The 13,727-nt window shown below is 38.1% G+C and overlaps 1 protein-coding gene across 2 annotated transcripts in view; it reads right to left on the bottom strand.

Annotated features, from left to right (window-relative positions):
• lats1 (large tumor suppressor kinase 1) overlaps positions 1-13,727 on the bottom strand; it is a 58,975-nt gene that overhangs the window by 18,004 nt on the left and 27,244 nt on the right. For both annotated transcript variants that reach the window (XM_018094273.2, XM_018094274.2), the window contains exons 6-7: positions 9,210-9,392; positions 8,982-9,088 (exon numbers count right to left, since the gene is read on the bottom strand). In XM_018094273.2, the coding sequence (XP_017949762.1) occupies positions 8,982-9,088; positions 9,210-9,392 (290 nt within the window). The remainder of the gene's footprint in view (positions 1-8,981; positions 9,089-9,209; positions 9,393-13,727) is intronic.

Below are 13,727 nucleotides of genomic sequence, written 5' to 3'. Positions count from 1 at the left end.
ATCAATATTACAAGTGTTGTAAAGCAGCAATCAGGAAGGTCTGCTGTGCTAGGGGAGAGAATGGTTAAGAGGTTGGAGGAGTGTTTAAACTAGACAAGGGGGGGGGTGGGTGAGCTAGAATTCCATGGGAAAATTAGTGTAGACGGGGTAGGGGGACTAGCAAAGGGTTGTGGGGGAGGAGTGAGGGGGGCATATAGTTTATCAGATAAGGAGCTTCCGTTACAAGGAAAGCAGTCTCATAATTGCCTTAGCTCTAATTCTCCCTTAGCTAATGTAAACATCAGAGGGAGAAGTAATAATCTCCGCTGCATGCTGGCTAATGCGCGTAGCTTGTCGGGTAAATTAGGGGAGCTGCAAGCTATTGCATGTATTGAAAATTATGATTTAATAGGTATCACTGAGACCTGGTGGGATGATAAATGTGACTGGGCTGTGAATTTAAATGGTTATACACTTTTTAGGAGGGACAGAGATTAAAAAGGGTGGAGGGGTTTGTCTTTACGTAAAGTCAACAAAAAAACAATCTGTAAGTAATTTTAATGTTCCTATTTTCATAACGACATACAGTAGACAGTTTTATGAAATAAAAAATGTTATACAGAAATTTCTACCGGTTTTATATAATGATTCTCAACTTGCTTCCGTTTTAAAAAATGGATGTAAGTTTGTTACACGCAGAGCTCCAACTTTGGGAAATGTTCTATCCCCGACAATTTTGAAATCAAAATCAGCTAAATCTACATGGCTCACGACTTGTGGAACATATCGATGTGGCGCACGGAGGTGCATCACTTGTACACATGTCAATTGCTCTGTAGAATTTGTGAGTTCGGTTACCCATAGAACTTTTAAAATGCGATTTTATGCTAATTGCAATACCCATCATGTAGTATATCTATTAACTTGTGCCCGTTGTTCTATTCAGTATGTGGGATGTACAATCCGTTCACTGAAGTGTAGAATGCGGGAGCACATTGGACACATAGTGGCAAAGAATGGAAACAGTCCAGTTTCAAGACATTTTATAAATTGTTGCAATGGGGATGATTCTTTGTTGCAAATCCAAGTAATAGATAGAATCCTTCCAGATGAGAGAGATAGTGATCTATGGACTAGACTTTTAAGAGCAGAAGTTAAATGGATTTTTCTTTTGGGCACTCGCCATCCACATGGTTTGAACTCTGCTTTTGACATTAACTGTTATGTACCTCCTAAATAAGTGGCTATGGTTAATTGCTTGTTTCGTTTGTAATCCCACCTTTTTTCGTTCCTCCTTGATTTCTATTGGTTTTAATTGTGTGATGTCACTAATGCATAGACTATTTAAATCTTTTTTCGTTTGTCCAATATATGCCTATGAATAAGTGCCTAGTGCACGAAACGCGTAAGGCCTCTATGTGTTTTTAAATGGAATGAATAAAGGTTTCTTTTAAATGCCATGGCTGTTCCGAGTGCTGACGAAGCCGTTTTTGCAGTGGACTGAAAATTTTGCTCCCCAGGCTACGGGTTCGGGGCTAGCAGCACCCGGACCATATTTTCAACTTTGGTGAGAAGTACTTTGTTTACCTTTATCGAGAGTATACACAAGAGTGGCGGGCCTGGGGTTTATACACCCGGGCTTATGAATGTTTTAGGTATATTTTCTTTGACTTTGACCTTTGTGATTGTTTATTTGTTTTACCGCCACTAACTATTAGGAAGTTTATTTTACCAATTTACTAATTTGTTTTGGGTTCAATAATAACCCTCTTTTTTTCCCCTTTGGGGTGGATATCTTCTTTACGTAAAGTCAGACTTAAAGCCATGTAATAAAGACATTACCAATGAAAACGTCGAATCTCTTTGGGTAGAAATTTCAGTAGGGCTGAAGGTCACAAAGAAAATGATCATTGGTGTATGTTATAAACCACCCCGTATAGATGAGGGGGATGAGGCCCAGCTATTGTTGCAAATGGAGGAGGCTTCAAAACTGGGTCAAGTTGTTGTTATGGGGGACTTTAATTATCCGGACATTGACTGGAGTAATGGGGTGGCTAAGTCAGAAAAAGCTAGTAGGTTTGTAAATATGCTAAATGACAACTTTTTATTTCAGGCAGTTCAAGAACCCACTAGGAATGACGCTATTTTGGACCTGGTGATTTCTAATAATAATGAACTTATCTCTAACATTTGTGTGGGTGAGCATTTGGGGAACAGTGATCACAACATGGTCTCCTTTGAGATAATGCTGCAGAGACAGCGCTATAAGGGAGTAACTAAAACACTCAATTTTAGACGTGCAGACTTTGCCAGTATAAGGGCATCTCTGCAATGTGTCAACTGGGAAAGGCTTTTCATGGGGTTAGACACAGAAGGAAAATGGAACATCTTTAAAACATTGCTTTGTAGGTATACACAACAGTATATCCCCCTTGTAAGCAAGGAGAGGCATCGCAAAGCAAAACCTTTATGGCTGAATAAAAGTGTTATTGTCGAGGTTGGTAAGAAAAAACGTGCTTTTAGGGCATTCAAGTTAGCTGGGACAGCGGAAACTTTCATCAGGTACAAGGAAGCAAATAAAGCATGCAAAAAAGCTATCAGGCAAGCTAAAATAGAGATGGAAAGGGATATTGCAGCTAGGAGTAAAAAGAATCCAAAATTATTTTTTAATTATGTGAATAGTAAAAAAATGAAGCAAGAAGGGGTGGGAACTTTATTATCACGGGGGGGTACGTTGGTTGATGAAAACGGGGAAAAAGCTGAAATTTTGAACTCTTATTTTTCATCTGTCTATACATCTGAGGAGCCAGATAATGAAGGCTTCCCTTGTAATATGCCCAGTTCTAGTAATTTAGCTACTGACGCATGGGTCACTCGGGAGGAAATTCAAAAGAGACTTGAACATGTAAAGGTAAACAAAGGTCCAGGGCCGGATGGGATTCATCCCAGGGTATTAAATGAGCTGAGCGCTGTGATTGCCAAACCTCTTCACTTAATTTTTCAGGATTCATTGAGGTCTGGCATGGTGCCAAGAGACTGGCGGATTGCTAATGTGGTGCCGTTATTTAAAAAGGGATCCCGTTCTCAGCCTGAAAACTATAGGCCTGTTAGTCTGACATCAGTAGTAGGAAAACTTTTGGAAGGGGTAATAAGGGATAGGGTACTTGAATACATTGCAGTTCACAATACTATTAGTTTGTGCCAGCATGGTTTTATGCGTAACAGATCTTGCCAGACTAATTTAGTTGCCTTTTATGAGGAGGTGAGTAGGAACCTTGATGCTGGAATGGCAGTTGATGTCATCTACTTGGACTTTGCTAAAGCGTTTGATACAGTACCTCACAGAAGGTTAATGATCAAATTAAGGAATATTGGCCTAGAACATAATATTTGTAATTGGATAGAGAACTGGCTGAAGGATAGAGTACAAAGAGTGGTGGTAAATGGAACATTTTCTAATTGGACCAGTGTGGTTAGTGGAGTACCGCAGGGGTCAGTCCTTGGGCCTTTGCTGTTTAACTTGTTTATTAATGACCTGGAGGTGGGCATAGACAGTATTGTTTCTATTTTTGCTGATGACACTAAATTGTGCAAAACTATAAGTTCCATGCAGGATGCTGCCGCTTTGCAGAGCGATTTGACAAAATTAGATAACTGGGCAGCAAACTGGAAAATGAGGTTCAATGTTGATAAGTGCAAAGTTATGCACTTTGGTAGAAATAATATAAACGCAAACTATCTACTGAATGGTAGTGTGTTGGGGGTATCCTTAATGGAGAAGGATCTAGGGGTTTTTGTTGATAACAAGTTGTCTAATTCCAGGCAGTGTCATTCTGTGGCTACTAAAGCAAATAAAGTGCTGTCTTGTATAAAAAAGGGCATTGACTCAAGGGATGAGAACATAATTTTGCCCCTTTATAGGTCCCTGGTAAGGCCTCACCTTGAGTATGCAGTGCAGTTTTGGGCTCCAGTCCTTAAGAAGGATATTAATGAGCTGGAGAGAGTGCAGAGACGTGCAACTAAACTGGTTAAGGGGATGGAAGATTTAAACTATGAGGTGAGACTGTCGAGGTTGGGGTTGTTTTCTCTGGAAAAGAGGCGCTTGCGAGGGGACATGATTACTCTGTACAAGTACATTAGAGGGGATTATAGGCAGTTGGGGGATGTTCTTTTTTCCCATAAAAACAATCAACGCACCAGAGGTCACCCCTTTAGATTAGAGGAAAGGAGTTTCCATTTGAAGCAGCGTAGGTGGTTTTTCACGGTGAGGGCAGTGAGGTTATGGAATGCCCTTCCTAGTGATGTGGTAATGGCAGATTCTGTTAATGCCTTTAAGAGGGGCCTGGATGAGTTCTTGATCAATCAGAATATCCAAGGCTATTGTGATACTAATATCTACAGTTAGTACTAGTGGTTGTATTTATAGTTTATGTATGTGAGTGTATAGATTGGTAGGTGTGGGTTAGGTGTGCTGGGTTTACTTGGATGGGTTGAACTTGATGGACACAGGTCTTTTTTCAACCCTATGTAACTATGTAACTATGTAACTATGTAAAAAAAGAAAACGAGGAGCTTGTATTCCAAGCAAAACTAATCCCAAAGTACAGAAAAATATCAATTTTACTTTTCCTTTATTTAACACCATTGTTTTTGTAGTCCCACCAATATTTAATGTATTTCCTAGATTATATATTTTCCTTTTTTTTTTTTTTTACACCATTTATTTCTAGTCCCCTGAAAAAATGTAAAATGGGGGTTCTGCTGTATATCAGTAGTAAAAAGACGCGTGTTGAGAGTATGGCTCCCTTAAAAAAAGTGGAACATTTTTTTGATACAGGGGACGGTGGAAATGCAAGTGTGCTCAATTCTTTTCCTTAGCGCTGGGCCTCATGAAACACCCCAGTGTACATAGTGGTTTGTTCAGTTTTAGCCAGGCCACTTTTTATGTTCTTTACACTCACTTTCATCATTTATGGTATCTGTCAATTGTTCTACATAACATAATAAATAGGTGGCTAAGATTCTCAGGGGCTGGGTGCTGGCCCACAACAGATGTCAGACTTACAGGATTATCATGCTGAGATCATAATCCCTTTTTAAATATTGGAATTACATCAGATATCCTCCAATCCAGTTACTAGTTACTACTGGCTAATGAATGATTTCCCCAATGTGTCACATTCTGTATATTGACCAGATAAATGTATGTCACTGGGGAAGTTTTTTTAATAAACACTCAAAGATAGAGCTATATAACTGGTGCTTAACCACAAGGGCAAAACATTGTGGTTAACAAGACTATTGGAATGTCAGTTTATGTTTAATGAACATGAAAATATTTTGTTTAACAATATATCCACCTTGACATCTGGGATAAATAAGAAAAGCTTCTTTTGAGTTACAGCAGTGGCCTTTTTTTGGAACTGGAGACATACTGGAGAGAGTCAGGATGATTAAGACAACTCTGTTTCAGAATATTTGTGATCTAGTTCTTGAACAACAACCCCTTGGCTATGCTTGTAAAAGAAAGGACCCTCAAAAGCATGAGGAATCCCCTGAAACAGAATAAAAAATCTGGAAGTCACAACACTGTGCACTTAATTTTCTTTTCAAAGAAGTCTTTCTCCAGTAGACTCCTCTGTACCCTGGACTGCTAATACCTCAAGTGTATTGCTCCACAGTAAAATGTTTTTATTTTTAGTTTGGCAAAGTTTAGTTTAGTTGTTGATAATAATATTCTCTTGGTGGGAAAATGTAATTTTGTTTTAGGTTCATCAAGTATAGTAGTTATTTATATTTACACTAGGTTATGCAATGGAAAATGTAAACTATGATTTTAGACTGTCAAGGTTGGGGTTGTTTTCTCTAGAAAAAAAGGCGCTTGTGAGGGGACATGATTACTCAGTACAAATACAATAGAGAGAATTATACACAGATAGAGGGTGTTTTTTCCCATAAGAACAGTTGGCGCACAGAGGCCACCCTTTAGGATAGAGGAATGGAACTTTAATTTAAAGCAGCGTCTGTTTTCTTACAGTGAGGTTGAGGAATGCCCCTCTGAGTGACTGCGCATATTTTAAACCTGGAAAAAGCACATGTAAGCAGTATTGTCTATTCCCCTATACTACTTAGTGTTCCACTACTACTACAGTTCTACTAATACTGTTCTATTACTACTGTTCTAATCATTTTTCTTTCCTGGCAAATATTTTATTTCCAATAAATGAATTACTCACTGTATGATTATTAATGAAAACTATTTATATCATTTTTAACAGCTATATCTTTAATCATATTTCTTTACCTGACTTTTTTTATATGAATTATACATGTGAGTGGAATTATATGCATGACGGGGTGTACATGTGAGTGGGATTACATGTTTATAATTATATATATATATAATTGATGAATTATATTTAATTAAATTTTATGCATCCATATATGATATAGCAAGATATGATTAAAATACATTACAAATAGAGGTAAGATTTAATGCAGTTTACTATGTAAGAGAATGTACACCAATGATGAGGTTTGCTAATAAAGTTACTTTAGAAAAAAACTTCTGAGAAAGGTCATCAGGCGTGTCTGGATATGCAAATGTCAGTGATGATGTAGCAGATAGAAAATGGCCACCTGGTTAAAGCAGAGCTTTGAATCTGGAAAATGGGACAGTTCAGGCTAACGGAGGGAAATCAGACAGAGAAAATAATGCAGTTTGGAGGGAGAATATGTGCCCAACCTAAAGACATGGTAAAGATTTATAGTGTTTACATGTCCTTTAAGTACCTAAGCAGTCCTGAGCTGTGCCTGTCAAACGGAGCACTCCTTTTTACAATTTGTGCCTGAATGATGTCACCTGACACAAGGACTTCTGAAGTCTGGATGCTGCAGTGAAAGGAACTGCTTCATGATTGTAGTCAGCCATACCAGAGTGGAAAATGTGGAGCCTTTTATTAGTAATGGTTCCTAACTACATTCATTCCTTCATTCTCTCTCTCTCTGTCCCCTTTAAGTAATATGGTTCTTGTCACCCTTAGATAAACCTTATTTGGTTATTGTGTATTAACCTGGACATGTATTTCTTTAATGGTATACTAGGGTAAAATGTTTAAATACTCATTCACCTTATGATAACAGCACATTGGGCTATTTATAGGGGCACATTTACTAACCCACGAACGGGCCGAATGCGTCCGATTGCGTTTTTTTCGTAATGATCGGTAATTTTGCGATTTTTTTTTCGGCGTCTTTACGATTTTTGCGTAAAAACGTGAGTTTTTCGGCATCTTTACGATTTTTGCGTAAAAAAAAAAAATCGCAAAAAAAAAAATACGAAAAAGTTGCAAAATGTTCGTTTCCAATCGGAATTTTTCCAATTCGGATTCGAAATCGTGTCTTAGTAAATCAGCCCCATAGTGTCACCAATTTCTTACTCCAAGAGAAAGAGCAAAACTGATATAGCCCTATTTCCTTTACATAGGAAGAAGGGGTTGAGAAATGGGTGCCACTTTCCACTGAGAGATTTTGTCTCCTAGAGGAGACTAGTTTATTAAAAGAAGCTGTGCTTATCAGAGTGGTCTAAAACTGCTGAAGCCATCCAGGAATCCTAGCCCCTGAATGTCTTATGCTACAAAAACAGATGTGAGAGGTTTTGCTTCATGAAGGCATCTATAGTTTTTATCTGCTTTTTGATTTGCTACTGCCCTAAAGATAGTCGCTGCAGAGATGGAATTGCCCCCTTTGCCTTTTGCTTTACCAAAGCAAACCGAAAAGCCAGGGGAAAAAAAGTAAAAAAAAAAGGCAACTAGCAATGTAGAGTGGAGCAGCAGGTGAAAATAAAAAAGACCTGTGAGTGTAGGTGCAACCTGGGCCTGTACCCCTTTTGACAGCATCTTTAAGCCCTGTTTCACTAGGATTGATCCACCACCATAATCCACAGAGGCGCAGAAAGAACAGCCTATTGACTATTAATGCAACTGCAGTTCCTGGGGACCATGAACCCAGGTGAACCTAAAATTTTTGGCTTCAATAAAAAAAAAAAAAAGGGAAATTCTTTCCATATTAGAGGTGGCAAGTAAGTGGTAGGTGAAAATAGAAACAATCAATCTTGAAACATAAAGTCAGAGTGCTAGCTGGAAGGTATCCTATGCTGGCAGCCCACAGACATACCTCCAAGAAAGGGCAATAGCAATTCTCCGCCATACCTGCCCCAAACCATTCTGAATTGGCCTTGCAGAGAAACAGAGTGAATGCCTGGGTATAAAAGGCCAAAAGACAGTGCAAGAGCATGCTATTACAAACGGTAAAGCGGTATCACATGTTCAGAAGTTCTACTTCAGAAGTTCAAGGCTGCAAAAGGGGCATGCCACCAGTAAGAAAAATTAAACATAAAAACAGAAGGTATAAATCTAATGCTTACATATATCATGGATGTAGGATGGCTAAAAAAAAAAAAAAAATCTGAAGGGGGGTGGTAATGGCAGCAAGAGGGATATCCATCCAGTCCCTCATCATCCTGCTTTGTAACAGGAATGGGCATTAGATTGATGGTGGCATAAGGGGTCACTATATCCAAGTAATATTTTTTTATCTATGCAATTACGAAATAAAACATTTGCAACATTTAAACAATTCTAAGGTTGCAATCTAATACAACAGCTTTGCCACAACTTTACTTTTTACCTCCCACAACTCTCCTATTGTACAATAGTACAATAGTAGTTAGGCAGGTTAGATATAGGCATTATGGTTTAACGTGATGGACGTATGTCTTTCTTCAACCCAACTTACTATGTTATAGTCCCCATACAAGAATTGTTAAAGGAGCCATATATACCCTTGTTCAAGGAATACAAGAAAAGATATCTGTATTAGAGAAGACATCTAGCAGTGGTATCTGCCAATTTAGAATCATTCTGCATAGGTTCACATACTAATAATAACAAAAATAAATGTTTGTTACTTTTTTTTTGTTTTGTTTTATTTGTTTTGCTTACTTTCATTTGTGTTTCCACAGGAGACTGTGCAAGGAATGGAGGCTGCCCAACCAGCATTTCATAGAGTATGACACCAACGCTCCACCAATCACAAAGCTGTGTATAACCTAAGGCAAATATTTATAAATATAGAAAATATTAGTAACTTTAACAAAAGCTAAAGTGATTAAATCTGTTTTTTAAATAATTCTTTTGGTCCATTTAAAGAACATAAAACAAACTTTCTACCTGTACGTAACAGAACCTCGGGTGCAATATAGTTTGGTGTCCCAACCAAAGAATGTGCTAGGCACCGCTGGTGTTGTCGGGCTGCTCTCCATTCTAGTGGCTTAAGCCTGTCTCCGCAGCGACAATTTGCTGGATCACCCCATTCATTGCTAAAATCCATACTGTCTTGTCGCAAGTGATCACCTACATAAATAAGTAAAACATGGTTGATGTATATTTGGAGAAAAAAAAAAAAAAAAGAAAACTCTTTAAATACATTTAGGTTTCTTTATTGCGAGATGCAAAGCAATATACGGAAATGTAATCTGTCTTAAGGTTCTTGACTTAGTTTGGACAACCAGCATAAAAGCTTTGTTTTTCTTTAACAAGATATATTATAATAATATATAATTATAATATATATTATAATACTAAAAAGAAAATTACATAAGATAAATATCAGAAAAAATTCTTACACAGGAAATATTTGCTCCACCCAGACTATTGCTGGACTAGAGCTACTATTCAGAAACAATACAGCTAGATTTTTTAAAGTTACACTGGATAATAAAAATATTTAAACCCCCCCCCCCCAAGGCCATCAGCCCAATAAATATTTTCTTACTAAGCATAAGAACAGCACTATATAGTGGAGTTTTTTTTTAGTTTTTGCTGGTCAGTATTGCATTCTAATAAAAATTAAATACTTTCTCAATTTGTTATAAATAAGGTTACCACCAATGGCCTCAACAAAAACTGAACAGAGTTGGGCCTAATGACATCAGGATGCAGAGCAGTGACTTCAAGGTTGATTAACTGTCATTACATGTGGGGGGTATGTTGACAGATCCGTTGCATTTTTGCTTGGGTTTCACAATGCTTAAAGGAAAAGTAACACTAAAAAAAAAATCTATTCTACCCTGCCCCAATTAATTGCCCTATCATGCACACCATTTATTATTTTAAATGCTTTATTAGAAAATACCTGCTAAAACTTGGCTTCCGGTCATTTGAAATATGGCGATACGGCGATGCAGGAAAGAATCTACTATGCGACTATCAATTCTGCCCTTCCTTCTGTATAGGAAGGAGTCGGGCTAGGATTTGATCAATCGATCGTCGCATAGTGGATTCTTCCCTACATTGCCATATCGCCCTATTTCAAATGAATGTCATTAACACAACGTAACCCTTTCCCTGTCAACAGCGCTGGATTTGCGTTTGGGGCACCCAGTAGCCGCCCCATTCACCACACCCCCTTTTTGTTCACATAAAGAACACTGGGGGGAGGACGCACTGAAGATTTTTAGGTGTTCAGTCCCCAGTGCTCCGTAGGGGAGCAACTAGGGGAGGCTAGGCCCGGGCCTGTGGCCTTGCTACAAATCTAGGCCTGCCTGCCAAGCACCTGGGTACTAAGTTATTTTAGAAAAGGCTTCATCTGGCAAGCACATAGCACCTACGTTCTTGGCAGAAAAGGGTTTCTCTCTGCACCAGCAGCTTTTGCAACAAGCCAAAGGGAACTGGCAAGTTGGTCCGGCGACAAGATTGTCACAGGACTCGGCTTTTAACAGCAGAGACTATCGCACTCGTGTATACTGTTAAAGACAGCTTCCTCCAGCAGCCCCTCTGAGCCCACCACTCACTCACTTCCTGCTGCAGAAGAGACACTGGGACCCTCAGTGCTTTTTTTTTTTTTACCTATACACACACACACACACACCTTTTACTAAATAGCTGTTTCTGCTTTTCTGCCTTTTCTTTTTTTAATTTTCTACCTTTTTTGATTTTGTACATATTTACATACTTACAAAAACATATACACACATTGACACACTTTTAAGTATACAGAAACAGACACGCATATACTTTTTTTTCTCATTTTATATAATTTTGTCTTTTATTTTTCCCCTAAAAAACATTTATTTCACAGAGTGACCACTCAATCAGGTATTCTGACCACTAACCACGCTGTAACATAATTACTATTGTTATTTCATTGACTTGCCTAATTGTATTTAATTTTTTTCTTTAATAATTATATTGCAGTTTTACACTTGCATTGTTGTTTGTTGCATTTCTTTTAGCTTAGCTTTGCAGTTGGTAGTTAGGTGTGGATTTGTCAGAATGTGTAGTTTTCAAAAATACATGGTTTTCTGGGGGTCTCTGTACAGTTAGGAGTGTTATGGCACATAACATGCAGTCGGGGGCACTGTTTGCAGAAGCAGAGTTGGCAGGTGAAAAAATTGATATGTACTACTTTTATTTGGGGTCCGTACATAACCACATACTTTGGCATATCTATGCATATTGGGCATCAAACTGTTAAGCAGACCTCTGGCGTTCATATTTAGGGTGATGTGTCATTGTATGTAAAAAAAAAAAAATGTAAAGATAAAGGGGTTGATTCACTAAAGGTCGAAAAGCGTTATCGCACGTTTTGTTGAGTTAAAACTGACGCGATAAATAACGACCAATTCGTCAAAGTAATTTCGCATGCGTTAAATTGTGCGCTACTGCAATGCGTTTTCACACGTAGAAATAATACTAACGCATGATTCCCAAACACATTAAATGCGCTAAATATCGCATCAGTCTGTGCGAAGATTTACATCTACATTCTCAAATATGTGTTGGCCCTAGAGTGATGCATCCTCCAGTTTTCAGGAAATGTCAGCATGAAATGTCAAGCAGAATCTATCGTGTTTGTGTAGAAAGGTGTCTTTACCCCCATGTTAGGTTTTTCCAAATGTACATTTTCCAAAAATATATGGCTTTCAGGGGTTAGGATGGGGTACTACAACGCATAATATGCAAATAGGGGTTCTTGTTTCTAGAAACTGAGTTGGCTCACGAGAACATTCATATGCACTATTTTCATTTAGGGTGATTTGACTTCGTATGTAAACAATTGTGTGAGATTAATGCGGCAAACTGCAAAGCTTTCCTAAAGTTGGCATTTTTTATGGCATTTCTGAAAATCACCTAGAAATGTTGCAGATTGGTAATTTGGTGTAGAAAGGCGTCTTTACCCATGTTGGATTTGTCTGAATGTGAACTTTCCAAAAACATATGGTTTTCAGGGTGACCCTATATTTTTGCCTCTTTTACCACACACCACACGAACAGTTTAATGTAAACCTATGCCAGTTTAACCTAAAACTGCCAGTGTGTTTATGAATTAGGTAAATGTAAGCCATGAAAAGTGTGCACAAGGTATATTTTGTGGTCTTTAAGTGCCATGTACTTTGATGTCCAATATGCATAGGTTTACATTAAACTGTTCGGTAGACCTCTCGTGTTCATATTTAGGGTGTTTTATATCAGTGGGCTCAAACTCAATTTACCTGGGGGCCGCAGGAGGCAAAGTCAGGATGAGGCTGGGCCGCATAAGGAATTTCACAAAAAAAAGTCCGGAGCTGCTGATTGCGGAAATGACGTTATGCCATCATAACAGTTATTATGGGATGACGTTCTGTGTGCACAATTAGCTCCTTACGTCTTCCCATAATAACTGCTGTGATGGCATAACGTCATTTCCGCAATCAGCAGTTCCCGCCCGCCGTGTCTTGCATTATCCCTTGAATCGCAATAAAAATCGCGATCCATTCATTCAGCGTTGGTGCGGGCCACAAAATATTGTACCGAGGGCCGCAAATGGCCCGCGGGCCGCGAGTTTGAGACCCCTGTTTTATATGATTACCTAATGACCTGTGAGAGAAACTATGATGCAAAGTAGAAATTTTGAGGTGATTTTTGGAAGTTCTGTCAATCTCCAATTTTAGAAAAGCTTTGTGGCTAGTACTTTGGAGTAGAAATACATGGGTACCCATTTCAGAATCGAGGGAATGTGTACTTTCCAAAAATATATGGTTTTCTGGGGGTGAATTTTTTATAGCTTTACCCCACATAAAATGCAGTCAATGTATTGGTTTAGCAATAGCTAAAATTACAGAAATGATAGATTGTATGGGGTATCTTCACCTTGAGGCCTCTACATACCACATACTTAGGTAAATCTATGCACATTAGGCATCAAACTGTTCAGTGGACCCCTGGGGTAAATAATTAGGATGTTTTATCTTGGTACCTAATAGTATGTGGGAGTTAGGATGCTGCAAAGTAAAAGTTTTTAATTGATTTTAGGAAATCTCAAAAATCGCCAATTTTAGGAAAGCTTTGCAGCTTGGTACTTTGGAGCAGAAAGGCATGGGTTCCAAATTTAGATTCGGGGTAATGTGTAATTTCCAAAAATATATGGAAAAAAAATATATATATATTAAAAATATATTATTTAAACAGTAACTAAACCCAATAGGATGGTTTTGACTGCAATAAGGATTAATGATATCTTTGCTGGGATGGAGTACAAGAAACTGTTTTATTATTACAGTGAAAAAGGAAAACATTTTTAAAAATGTAAATTATTAGATTAAAATGGATTCTATGGGAGATGGCCTTTCCGTAATACTGAACTTTCTGGATAATAGATTTTCAGATAAGGGGTCCAATACCTGAATACTTTTATTTCTAAATTACACT

This window comes from Xenopus tropicalis, chromosome 5, assembly GCF_000004195.4.
Source record: "Xenopus tropicalis strain Nigerian chromosome 5, UCB_Xtro_10.0, whole genome shotgun sequence".
In the NCBI taxonomy this organism is placed as follows: Eukaryota; Metazoa; Chordata; class Amphibia; order Anura; family Pipidae; genus Xenopus; species Xenopus tropicalis.
The sequence above is the reverse complement of the archived record's forward strand: the minus strand, read 5'-3'. Positions and strand labels throughout refer to the sequence as shown.